The sequence below is a fragment of the Ruditapes philippinarum genome, unplaced genomic scaffold (genome assembly GCF_026571515.1).
Source record: "Ruditapes philippinarum isolate M1 unplaced genomic scaffold, ASM2657151v2 ctg147_1_1_1_1, whole genome shotgun sequence".
In the NCBI taxonomy this organism is placed as follows: domain Eukaryota; kingdom Metazoa; phylum Mollusca; class Bivalvia; order Venerida; family Veneridae; genus Ruditapes; species Ruditapes philippinarum.
Genome location: NW_026863615.1, coordinates 459,316 through 473,404, shown reverse-complemented (window position 1 = coordinate 473,404; position 14,089 = coordinate 459,316). Strand labels below are relative to the sequence as shown.

The window sequence follows — 14,089 nt, the reverse complement described above, 5'->3', positions numbered from 1 at the left end:
GTCCTATTATGCTCTCAAAGAAGAGTATAAAATTTGAACATGTTTCAAAGCCTTATTACAAAAACTTTAACGTACATTCTAAGTCGAAAAAGGGGCATAATTCTGTCAAAATGCTTGATAGAGTTACCTCCTCCTGTTTACAGGTTGGGGTCATGATGGTCAACAAGTACATGCAAAGTTTTAAGGCCATATGTCAATGGACTATGAAAATATTTGAGGTATTACAAAAGCTTTAAAATAAATTCTAAGTCGAAAAAGGGGCATAATTCTGTCAAAATGCTTGATACAGTTACCTCCTCCTGTCTACAGGTTGGGGTCATGATGGTGAACAAGTGTGCATAGTTTCAAAGCCATATGTCAATGGACTTTGAAAATATTTGAGGTATTACAAAAACTTTAAAATAAGTGGTTACACCGACGCAGACGCCGACGCTCGGGTGACTACAATAGCTCTACTTATTCTTATCGAATAGTCAAGCTAAAAATCACAGAAATTTGAAAGAGACAACTTTTGAACAAAAAAAAGAACTTTCCATAATGCTTAGGATAACTACTGATTTTTGTTGTTATGTTATATTATTGATCCCAACAGACTGACAATACTATGAAAATATTGTGATAATTTCTAGCTTAAATAATAAGACCCGAGATGATAATTCATGCATTATTTCAAGCATATAGGAAGAACCATTGACATTTCTCAATGTAGCTGGATAATTTCCTCATATATTATTAACAATTTGGCATCCAATGTGGGAAACAAACCTAAAGAAATAGACTGTGAACTATTTAATGTCAGCTGTTTGAACAGCTGAGGTACCAACAGAACCAGTAACTTTTACCCTGCAGGTGACAACTTCAAACCATGCAATCTGAAGACAGACTTTGGTCAGACAGCACATCCGTGTCATCTGGCTATCTGATCATGTTCTGCACTATGCCTTATCTTCCAGTGCTTTTTTAAAAATTTTCCCTTCAAATTTTCAATAGTTTTCTCCAGATTAAAAGATGGACAGGTCCATTTACAGACATGGTAATAAGAGTAATAAGGCTTAAAACTATTCATATAAATCTTAATAAAGACAGGGTACAGCTTACCTTGAAAGACATTGCTGGCAAGTCCTGGAATACCAGGTTTAGTGTAGGCCACATTTTCTTTAAAGAATTGGTCACATGTTGTCTCATTTCCGTCTAGATGGCAAAATTTCTTATATATCGGCCCTGTCGAGTTCTTTATACACATCATCACACCATCCACTGTCACAGAATCTGACGTTAGCAACCTGTCTCCCAGGTAACAAATCCTGTAATAATAATTAATATTCATTGCATATCATTTGAGCCGTGTCATGACAAAACCAACATAATGGGTTTGCAACCAGCATGGATCCAGACCAGCCTGCGCATCCGCGCAGTCTGATCAGGATCCATGCTGTTCACTTACCAACCCTATTCCATGTAGAGAATCTGATAGCGAACAGCATGGATCCTGAACAGACTGCGCGGATGCTCATTTCTTTTTTTTTTAAAAACATGTTGACAGTTTTATGAATAACATCTGTAAGTCTGTAATGATTGTGGTGATATTACTATTTTCCATACAGATTTATCAGAATTGAAGAAGACCAGAACTGAAAGCTTAACTAATCAAGAAACAAAAACTCCTCTTCAAGACTGCTATGAAACAATTACGAATGGAAAGCACTCAATTTCATAAAATTTCTGAGACTTAGCAATTGTCATTTAATCTTGTATTTTATGATTGAGAAATGCAAAGTCAAGAGCTATTGTTTCAATATTTTAGAGAATTGACTTCCAGGAATCTTTTGAGTATTTTTTACACACATTTAAAATTGTGAACACACAAATTATCCAAATTCAAAAATCAGTACATGTAATAAGAACTGTTTAAATATCATGTACATTCTAAAGTAAAACAATAATAAATAAAAGTCTTGTATAATTAAATGGATAGTTCATTTAAATACAAGTTTGCATAAAATTGTACTGTGAACTATTGAAACAATATAAAATACAGTGGAACTTCGAGAACTCAAATCGTCATCTGATTGTGCAAAAGTCCATGTATATGAAGAGCATGTACATATAAGTCACAAACAAATCAGACAGTTAAAATGCTGTCATTTATCAAGAATATCATATCACAAATAATTTTGAGGTTTTCGTAGATTTGTTCATCTAAAATAGAAAACAATCTTTGCAAGGTAAGTGTTTGATAATTCTGGAGAATTTCAGGTCCTGTAGTGATACCGTAGTGATACAGCAGTCAAAATATGCAGACAATTTTTATGGTGTAATTATTATAAGATATTAGCTAATATACAGACTTAATAACCATACCCCATGTGAGCTGTTCATATCAACCCCTCACCTTCTATACAGCTGCTAGAAGATTAACTATTACTATTTCAATTAAACTTTGTACAGACAGTAAACCTGTCTCAGCAGGTAAACCACTGGTATAAACTACCGGTATATCATAAATTACTTAACATGGTCTGCTTTTTTGTTTGTTTTGACAATCTTATATTAGAAATGAGTCTGTGTTCATGTATATACATGTACGATTATTGATACTAGTATAAGGTCAAACCGGTACTGTGGAAGTTTCACATTAGAGATTTGTACTTTCAGTGCCTAAAAGTGTGGATGGACCCTCATTAAGCCTAGAATATACACACACACAAGTTTCACCAATATTAAGCTTTATTATGCCATACAAGTCAAGTAAAAAACCATTTACAACAACAATTGTTGTAATATCTTTTTACTGGAAGTCCATAATATACATAGCAGTCTTTCTTTTGTTTAACTGCACAATTTTAGATCTGATCTGCATTAGTGTATTTGAATAGAAATTCAGGCTCCTAACTTCAACTGCCTTTTAAATTCTACAATAACGAGATCCCATGACAGCAATAAAAACAAAGACCAACAGTGACATTTACAGACCTGGCTTGATTTAGACAGTTTACAAAGAAACAATGGCTTAAAAATAATCTCTTAGCTTTCACTAACATTTGCTAAAGGGTTTTCAATTCCAAGAATTTAATGAGTAAGAAACCTGTCAGACTAGAAAATACTGCAAAATTTCTGAAAATAAATGAAGAGACTTTTATATGGCGATGTGTCTTTATATTGTTTTGTGATTTTCACAGTGAAATGACTTTATTAGGTGATGTGACTTTATATGGTAATGTTACTTTATATGGTAACATGACTTCTTTTATCTGATGTTGTTGTTGTTGCTTTGGGTTATACGTCACATCGACACAGTATAGGTCATATGGCAACATTCCAGCTTTACTGGTGGAGGAAGACCTCAGGTGCCCTTCCGTGCATTATTTCAGGCATGTGATGTGACTTCATTGGTGATGTGACTTTATATGGTGATGTGACTTTATTTGGTGATGTGACTTTATATGGTGATGTGACTTTATATGGTGATGTGACTTTTTATGGTGATGTGACTTTATATGGTGATGTGGCTTTATATGGTGATGTGGCTTTATATGGTGATGTGACTTTATATGGTGATGTGACTTTTTATGGTGATGTGACTTTATATGGTGATGTGACTTTTTATGGTGATGTGACTTCATATGGTGATGTGACTTTATATGGTGATGTGACTTCATATGGTGATGTTTGTATGAAGACGTGACTTCATATGGTGATGTTACTTTATATGGTGATGTGACTTTTGATGGTAACATGACTTCTTTTATATGATGATCTAACTTCATATGGTAATGTTTATATTGTGAAGTGACTTGGTGATGTGACTTAATATGGTAATGTTACTTTATATGGTAACAAGACTTCTTTTATATGGTGATGTGACTTTTATAAAGTGGTGTGACTTGATATGGTGATGTGACTTTATATGGTGATGTGTCTTTGTTAGGTGACTACATGGTGATGTGGCTTTATATGGTGACATGACTTTATATCATATGGTGATGTGTATTTATATGGTGATGTGACTTTATTTAGTGATATGTCTTTATTTGGTGACTTTACATGGTGATGTGGCTTTATATGGTGACATGACTTTATATCATATGGTGATGTGTATTTATATGGTGACGTGACTTTATTTAGTGGTATGTCTTTATTTGGTGACTTTACATGGTGATGTGGCTTTATATGGTGACATGACTTTATATCATATGGTGACGTGTATTTATATTGGTGATGTGACTTTATTTAGTGGCATGTCTTTATTTGGTGACTTTACATGGTGATGTGGCTTTATATGGTGACATGACTTTATATCATATGGTGATGTGACTTTATTTAGGTGGTATGTCTTTATTTGGTGACTTTACATGGTGATGTGGCTTTCTTTGGTGACATGACTTTATATCATATGGTGATGTGGCTTTATGGTGATTCCGCTTTTTGTTGTACATTGTATTTGACTTTATGTAATTTAACATGTAGACAATAGGCAATTTAAGTGTTCTTAATTAATCTAGAAATTGAAAAAATCATAAAAATAATTCCTTTTCTATTAATTCAGACTGATCATTCACTTTTTATATCACTTAAATACAACTGTTTTGTTATAATGTTCTAGAAATGTCTAGACAAGTTGCAAAACCTCACCCAGAGGCAGATTGTGCAGTCAACATTTAAAAACCTCTTTGGTCTATTTTTTGGTTTGTCTGGTCATACACAATTTACTTCATGTCTAACTCGGCAGACTAGCCATTAGGAAAGAGCTTGTCTGTGGCTTTGATTTTTTTGTTATGCTTCTATGAGAATATAACAGTACATTCATACAATACTGACAAAATGTCCCTTCACATCCTTTTTTATTTTTATTTTGAAACCTTAACATAAAATGTAAAATCTAAAGCTACTGATTTGTGCAATTTTCCATAATTAAATTTTCTAAAACTGTCTAATCAAAAAGTATTAAACACATACTGAAGGTGAATGTCTGGCTTTGCAGGAAAACTGAGAATAAGGTATCATCTATAATGATCTATAGATATAGTGAGGGCATGGAGCAAAACGGTTGTAACTTCTTCATTATGTCATAGGAGTTACTACTGTTTCTAATCATGCACTCAATATATTAAAGCAGCATGCCTCCAAATTTGTGCTAATTTTCATGAAAATTTTAAGTGTATTTTTAAAAAGTGAAATATTGTGAAGTGTACAAAGAAAATTATTTACACATTGCAAGCAGCATTATGCAACCCATAAAAATCACCAAAATAGCAAAAATAGCCCTTACTGCATTAGTAACGAAGTAGAAATATGGTGATCAATACTTCAAAATCAGTCCTTAATCCAACATAATAATTTTATTATGTAAATTGTAACTTGAATCTTAAATCTTTTTACTTTTCTTAAAATCATATTACATTTTTCTCAAGTTTAAATTATCCTGAAATATTTTGGCACATCTGGAGGCATTCAGCTTTAACCGTCAACATACTTACTGCATGCTACGATCAGGACTGGCGGCAAATATTCCGATGTATATACACAGTATAGACAAGATGACACACGCCAGAGATAATGTCGCAAACTTGCTCACAAACGCCACACCAATGAACACTATGATACCAAGTAGTAAAAGAACGGCCGTACCGTACACACGGTAATTGTTCAACGCATTACTCTGTACTGATACATCCCCAAACAGTGAAATCTCCTGTGCCATGTATGTCTGAAATGAAAAAAATGTCCAAGTTTTTTATAAAGGTATTTAAAGCGTCCATCATAGGTAAAACATGCAAATAGTTTCATTTATTTATTTTTTGGTTATGACAAATGATGACTTTCCAGTTTTACTGGTGGAAGAAACTTTGTGCTCTTTTGTAGTATAAAATGGATAGACTTAAAACGCTTAATGTTTTGCTGACTTCAACCCTAAATTATTTAAGCACGTACATCTAATATTAATCTTAAAATAAAAAATCCCACATAAAATTTTTACACTTAAGAATTTCAATTAGGAAAATAACATGACTGTTTAACAAAAATTCAATGATTTTTATGACAGTATGATATAGTTTTAACTCTAATGTAATTAATGTATGTATGAAAAAATATAATATGTAATTCTTCTCCAAATTTAAGAGGGAAAAGTATGCAAAAACACCAAATTTAAGTGGGAAAAGCCCTATCTCTAGTGTGCCGAAAAAAAAGAATTCTTGTAATTTCTGTATGAAAATATGCTGGAAATAGCTTTGTTCAATCACTTAATTATATTTAGGTAATATGTAAGACAAGCTGAGTAAAGATTGACGGCTGTCTGATTAAACACGAGGCTGTACAAAATAAAGATTTATGTTTACGTGTCCTCCTTATATTGATGTAAGTTCTCAATTGTCTGGCCAACATAAACCAACATAATGAAATAAACTATGACAATATGGCTGTTAGTGATCATATTAATACTATATAATGCTTTAAAGAACAATTTCGAAATAAGAGGAAAATGGAAAAGTACAACATGTCAACATCAGAGCTGGTTTAGGTTACCAGTATTTATTTTCTAATGGTTTCAATTCTATTTTAGCTTCATCTGAAAAAAGAACAATTATTAATAAGTTCTTTTGATTCTTTTCCTCTTTTTCATGATTAAAAATGTTTTATTGTATGTATTTTAGCTATTTCAACCAACCAATCAATCAATCAATCAAGTACCAACCAACCACCAATCAATCAATCAATCAAAACAAACATTCTGGAAGTAATAGGTTTAGAAATGACGCTATGTGTCCGATAAATATAAAACATGTAATGCGTCTTGGTAAAATCAGACAGCTAAGTTTTAATTTCCTCTTTTACTTAAAACTATGTAATCTTCCAGCATTTGTATTCCCTTAAATTGAACATCCACTCCAAGAGAAGTAAAAGCTTTCCATTCCCCCGTGGGAAAACTATTGTCTCATAGAATTATTCAATAGTTCTTTTTTGTGCTTTATGTACTCATTACCACAGGAAATTTGTTTTTATTCATTACCAGCAAGGTAACAATGATGATTACTAAAATCCAGAATAACCCACTTTAACACAGACCTTAAAATGTGTAAATTATATGTCAGGCCCTTGGTTCTTTCTGAATTATTTTTGTGAGCATTACTTGGAGCAGTTTTCAGAGATGCCAAAGTTTTATTCTTCTCAAATATTGTTAATGGTAGAAAAGTGTTAATGTTTTGCCCCTGGGAAGAGACTTTGAAGCAAATATAAAGTACCATTATTTTATTCGTTAATAAGAAAATCAGATTTAAAAATTGAACAATGCAAATCTACAAACAAAATGTAACTTAATTCAATGAATGAAAATGTATCGCAAAGCTTTCTTAGTAAGTTTATTGCCACTATGCCTTAGAAACATATCATGTTTTCCTTCTTTATGTTCAAAAAATGGTTTTAAAGCATGTAAGATGCTTCTGATGTGAAGAAAGTAGTGTTGAGTGTGAATTTATTTGACATAAAAGTAGAAAAATGTAAACAAAGTACTATTTTTACTTCAATACTAATGTACTAACTGCCAAAAAGCAGCAGAAGCAAAAGATGGCTCAACTATTTGATCTTTTGAAAACTATAACAGCCTTATTAACAGGACACCAAAAAAACCCCAAAAGAAACAATGCTTTTGAGAAATAAAAACTTAAGTAAATTAAAAACTATATTCTATATTAAAATCTTCAACAGCTGCACAAATTAAGTAACCTCCTTGTTTTATTGATCTGTAAACATTTAATTTTGCAGTAACACATTCCTCATTTAAAACATAACAAATGATATGCCTAATTGGCAAGCCAGTCATTTCTAATGGCAAGCCAGTTATTTCCAATCAATCAACTTAGAGACAGAACTACCAGTATAAACATGTCAAACTAATATTTCATCAAACTAATTTGCAGTAAAACAAAAACAAAATAATTACAAAAGATCTGTTTCCATATCAACATCATGAATTATTTATAGAATTATTTTCTCCCTAATTCCTCACTGGGTGAAATAGAAAGACAATGTCAAGTTATCATGCTTGAAAGCTCATTCTCTCAAGGAAGTTACTGTATTGAAATTTCACAAAAATACAGAAAAAGAACAGAGAAGTGTTTACCATAATTTAAGATAACATTTTGTAATTAAGCCCATGTACATAATAGATTTAACATGTCAGGAATAAATAACTAAATGGTTGTAACCTATTATAATAGTATTGGACATAAGACATTATGAATTATTTCCTTCAAATTTAAAATATAAAACTATGAAAAAAAGTGTCCTTGACTTAAAATCCTTCTAATCAAAACAAAGCATAATTTCACTATACTAAAAGAAAACAAGAAACATGGCAATGCCACGAAACCAGGTTTTCAATTATCACCATTGTAGATAAATATGTTGTAGTTGAAATACAAATACAAGCAACAAACAATGTAACTATGTGCAATGTAAATCATGATTAATGAATTTTCTATTTTTAGTAACTGTAACCTTGACCCTAGGAGGCCAAAAAGCCATCCCAAGTGAAGTCTTCATAAAAACTTGCTTTACAACAAATTTCATAAAAATATCTTATTCCAAACAAGTTATTGGCCGGAAACCTATTTTCTATTTTTAGTAACAGTGACCTGACTGGAAACAGATTTTCTATTTTTAGCAACAATGACCTTGACCTTGACTCTACAGGACCCAAAAGCAGACAGATGAGCTGGCAGGCATGCAACAATCTAGATAGTTTCTGTTTTATAACTAAATAAAAATTGTTGTGATTAATAGGATATATTACACTAATAATTAAATTTTATGGAAAAACAAAGGGCCATAATAAGGTAAAAGGTAAAAACATATCCAATCATAAAACCCTGACAATACACAGCAGGGCACTTGAAGATAAAGCTAATCTGTGAAAATTTGAACAAAATCCTTTGAGAAATGTAGAAGCAGTTGGGCAACAGAAGAAATTGTTCACTATATACTCTATATAAGGGAAAAAAACAAAGGGCCATAATTAGGTCAAAAATTATCCAATCACAAAAACCCAATAATATGCATCAGGGCACTAGATGACAAAGCTTCTGTGAAAGTTTGAACAAAATCCCTTGAGAAATGTAGGAGAAGTTGCGCAGAGAAGAAATTGTTCACTATATATTCTATATAAGGGAAAAAAACAAAGGGCCATAATTATGTCAAATGTTATCCAATCACAAAACCCTGACAATATGCACCAGGGCACTTGATGACAAAGCTTCTGTGAAAGTTTGGTCAAAATCCATTGAGAAATGTAGGAGGAGTTGCGCACAGAATAAATTGTTTACGCCCGCCCGCCTGCCCGCCCGCCGACATACCTCAATCTAATAACCAGATTTTTCCTTCGGAAAACCTGGTTAACAATTATTCAATGTCCCAATTATCCTGACAGTAGAGAAATTTGCCAAAATTTTTTAAATGTTCCCCTTTTGTTATTTTTGAAACAATGTTTTTTAATATAAAAGGAAATAAATATAAAAATTATTTTTGAAATTTTGAAAACAAAACTTTCAGGAAATGCTCAGTTTAAAGACAAAACTTTTAATTACCCCATCTTTTTTAAAGCTTTAAAGAGTATAAAGCTGTATATGATGAAATATTTTATAAAAATTGAAAATAAGTAAAATAAGGTTGTTTTCTTAACCATATGATCTTTTCTTGACAGATTTGTAACATAGAATGTCTATGTAATTTAATGTACATGAATATTGTACAAAAACAAAATAAAATGTTCCAGGACAAAACATTGGACTGCTAAATTTAGTAAGTCTGGAGATTTCAATGAAATATACTGACAAATATTTTTCATTCTAGGCATTTTGTAATAATTCTAATCACAATATAAACAATAATTTTACAATCTACAGATACCAAATATATAGCTGTATACACTTTATCTAAACAGAAACATTCAAACATTATGTCCAAATTCCCATGTTTTTTTATTAAAAAAATTCTGCAATGATTACCATTAAATGTTTGAAGCAATTTTCTGTGACATGTTTTTAGAAGAAGTTTCAATCCAATTAAAATGCTAATTTCAGAAAAGATTTAACAAAACTTGAATGTCAAATTTCTCTAAAAACACACTTTTTCCATTGTTCAATCAAAACTTCTTTCATCAAACTTAATACTGTCAGGAGAATTCTATTCTAAAACAGTTGTCAGCTTGACATATAACTCTCTTTTATCTCTGATATTTTAAATGATAAGAGTCAAATATCATACATGTTGTATCACCCAATATAAGCGGTTTTTTTTCTAGTTTAAGATCAACACTTCTTTGATATATAAATCTACAGAGATCATTTTCTATACAGAAATAAATCTGCTGCCTTCTAAATTGATTTTTGAATAAACTTTCCACATTTTTCACACTCACATGTCAATTCTTTGGGTTTTGAAGTTAAAGAGGTTACAACCCAAATCCTTTAAACCCATAATAATGCACCGATATTAGCAACTCTCCTAAAGTAATTGTTTAACCACAAAAAACAACAAATCAATAATGTGGTAACAAAAAATGATCTCAAAATTGCTGACATTTTTATTTTATAGCTCTTTCACTATTCTCATTTTACACATACACACGCAAGATACAAAAAATTGCCTTCCTCTCCTGCCATCAATAAATAGAGGGCCCATATTTTATAATGGTTTTTTTTTTTTTTTTTTTTAATTTCACATGAGTTTGGTAGAAAATAAGATGGTGATATGTTTTTTTTTTCTGCTGGGAAGAAATTAAAGTACACATTGTATCAACTAGATAGCTTCCTGACATGAAAGAATCCAATAGTCTGTAACAGGATTCAGACCCACAAAAGTGAGGGGCAAGTGGTTGGATGTAAATGACTTTAACCACTTGTCTATGAAGGCCTGCATTGATAATAACAGACAATTATGATCTATTCTACTTCACAAATGTGTACAAACAATTATGAACTATCATAATTGTTTGTACACATTTGTGAAGTAGAATAGAAGAACAGAGATATTTTAATATGAAATGTACAGAGTAATGTTGACTTAAATGTGAAATACAAAATATCATGTTTTCTCAGATTTCAGTTTGTTTAACATTAATTTAACTGTGTTATGAAATGGTTTCTGGTGGTTTTAAATAGAGGGGAAAAAACCCATCAAAACTGTTTTGACTTCGAAAATCAAGTTTGATTGTTTGTTTTTACAGCACACCAACACAGTATAGGTCATGTGGCACCAAAACAGGAAAGATAGTGTTGGCTATTCTTGGGAGTAACAAAGTTCAAAACAACATCAAGGGTCAAATTGGCGTTACCTAATAGAGCTAAGAGATGCATTGACTCCAGTCATTCAAACCCATCTAGTTGTCTCTTACAATCACACAGGGATAAATGGTGGCTGCAATTTTTATGCCTCAACCATTAAAAAGCAACTCCTCAGCAACAAGGGGCGTCAAGTTTTAATATAAATATGAAGTAGAAAGCACTTTGGCAAGAGAAACCTCACGTCAGCATCTTATTTCAGGGAAAAAGTCAAAAATCATGCTTTAGGTATAAAACAACAAATATATTAAGTGTATCAGGCATTATATCTATTTATATTTAAAGCAACATTACGCAAATCTAGAACAACCGTAAAATTATACTTAAATCTACATTATCAATCTAATACTTCTTCATCTTCAAGTCAAAATGCATTATTGTCCCTAATTCTTATTGTATAATATTTATTTATATTTCATTAGCTAATGTAAAGATCTATTAATACAAGATAACACTCCACATTTATTTCTGTTTACATTAGAAATGAATTGTAAATATAGCGTGACCAATACACAGCAAACTCAAATTACGAAATGTTCTTGAAATAATATTAGCACAATTTCTGTCGTACAAAGTCATTTAAAGGAAATCTTCATTTCTTTAAACCACACAAGGAACTAGTCGGCCATTAATCTGACCTGTACGAGATATTTCAGACACATGCAGACATAATAAAACTTTATATAAGGCAACAGGGACATCTCTATCAGTTTCAGAATACTTTCTTTATGCACTAAATTGTCAATTTCAAGTTAATGCATATTGGTCCTAAAACTTCTGGATAATGCCCTGTTTACTACTTAAACATAAACTAGATACAAACACTTTACTTCATCTGGACCTATCTGTAATATATTAAACATAACAGGAAATACTGTCAGGACCTACCTATGATATAATTAAACATTATAGAAAATACTTTGTTTCATTTGGGAAAGGACTAAAATCCCACTTGCTAGTTAGGTCACTTCCTATCTTAACTGGCGGAGGATGAACCTTGGTGCCTATTTGTATTCTGTTAAAGGCTTATGCTGATACCTTAGTAGAATTGCTGTCCTCTAATATTCTAGCTAAATATCTGTAACATGTAAACTAGATGCCCTTGGGCAACATGTTGAGTCCGCGGTCATATCTGACCTTGAGGTATGACCTTGAGCTTTGACCTAGTTCAAATGGTTCTTGTGTGCGACACACCAACTCATTATTGTGAACATTTGTGCGAAGGCATTTGAAATTCTGCCTACTAATGACAGAGTTAGGCCCTGGACAAGCATAATCCGGATGGATAGACAGACGCACATACACCAAACCGCCACTGTGACAACTGAAGCGGGCTCAACAAAAATGATGTTGCTGGTAGTGAAAGACTCATTTTACTGCTATTTCATTAAAAAAGTCAAAAATATTTTAGATTCCTTGAATGTTTTTAAATGTGACACTAAGAGCCATCAGTTGTTTTAAGCATTAATCTATCATGTAAAACTTAAACTGTGAGGTTTTTATTTAAAGCTTACAACAAGCCATAATTCAGTCAAAATCCAGTCAGCCCCACTATTCTTTATTTTTTTTTTTAGGTCAAAAATAAAATCTTGTGATAAAGTTTTAAATACTTAGTAAGCACCAGATTATGAATACAAATATACAGTTAAAACCCACCAACTGGTCTTAACCAAAGTGGTCATAATTGTGGGATAGTCTCATTAATGGATATTGAAATCAAGGCATTATATATGTTACAGCATTTCATTTTGGTCATTTTGCAAGCGTATGTTCAGCCAATTATGTACTATAGCCTTCAATTACTAATATAAGTTTCTACTAAATTTCGGCATGTTTCTCTTTTCAAAATTAAACTGCCTTTGCCCGACTTCCTTAAGAATACCTACCACAAGAATTTCAATGGCTCCTATAATATACATAGAAGATGCCACTGTGGTCCCTAGATAGAACAGTATCCCTACAGCTCCTCCAAACTCGGGTCCAAGGGCTCGAGAGATCATGAAATAGGACCCGCCCGCTGGTACCACACCATTTGTTGCAATGGCACTCATAGATATAGCTGTCAACATTGTCTGAAATATAAATATAGATATTATACAAGATGGGAAGACTTTACAAAACAAGACTTGGGTCATTGCTATATGATACAGTGCTAAATAACTTTTATGTGAAAGACTGGTTCAAATTATGATGTGACAGACTGGTACAAATTATGATTTAGATAATCAATGTGACAGACTGGTACAAATTATGTTTAGTTCAATATCATTGTCAGCCAAATTTGTGGCGTTTTTTTTTTTTCTGAGTGACCTTACGAATATTTATTGTCCCAAATAAATCACTTTTTAATCTGTTCACTCAGTATATACCCTTGAATGGGCATAATGTTACTTGAATGCCAGATGCTGTATAATAGATCCTACAGCATCCCTCTTTCATAACCAATAATATAACTTGAACTTATATAAGCTTGGTTCTCTTGAGCTTAGCTGTTATATTTGATTAAAATATCATCAGGAAATGATAAAAGTAAAGTAAAAAATGGGCACAATTTGCATCAATTTCATTTCAAGTATTTTGATGTGCATTACAACTAATGAGAAATTTAATCACAACTGTATCAAATATTTGATATATATAATAACCAGTCAAATGTGATTGTTTTCAACAAAATGAGCAATTTTGTTGTTTACTTTCATCAAGGGAATCATGAAAATAAATCAATGTTACGTATTCTTGCAATGTATCGATTA

At 31.8% G+C, this 14,089-nt stretch overlaps 1 protein-coding gene across 4 annotated transcripts in view; it reads right to left on the bottom strand.

Annotated features, from left to right (window-relative positions):
* The window catches only part of LOC132722731 (solute carrier family 12 member 6-like), a 101,449-nt gene that overhangs the window by 36,164 nt on the left and 51,196 nt on the right, over positions 1–14,089 (bottom strand). For all 4 annotated transcript variants that reach the window (XM_060707271.1, XM_060707272.1, XM_060707269.1 and 1 more), the window contains 3 exons: positions 13,223–13,408; positions 5,478–5,707; positions 1,099–1,304 (listed from right to left, as the gene is read on the bottom strand). In XM_060707271.1, the coding sequence (XP_060563254.1) occupies positions 1,099–1,304; positions 5,478–5,707; positions 13,223–13,408 (622 nt within the window). The remainder of the gene's footprint in view (positions 1–1,098; positions 1,305–5,477; positions 5,708–13,222; positions 13,409–14,089) is intronic.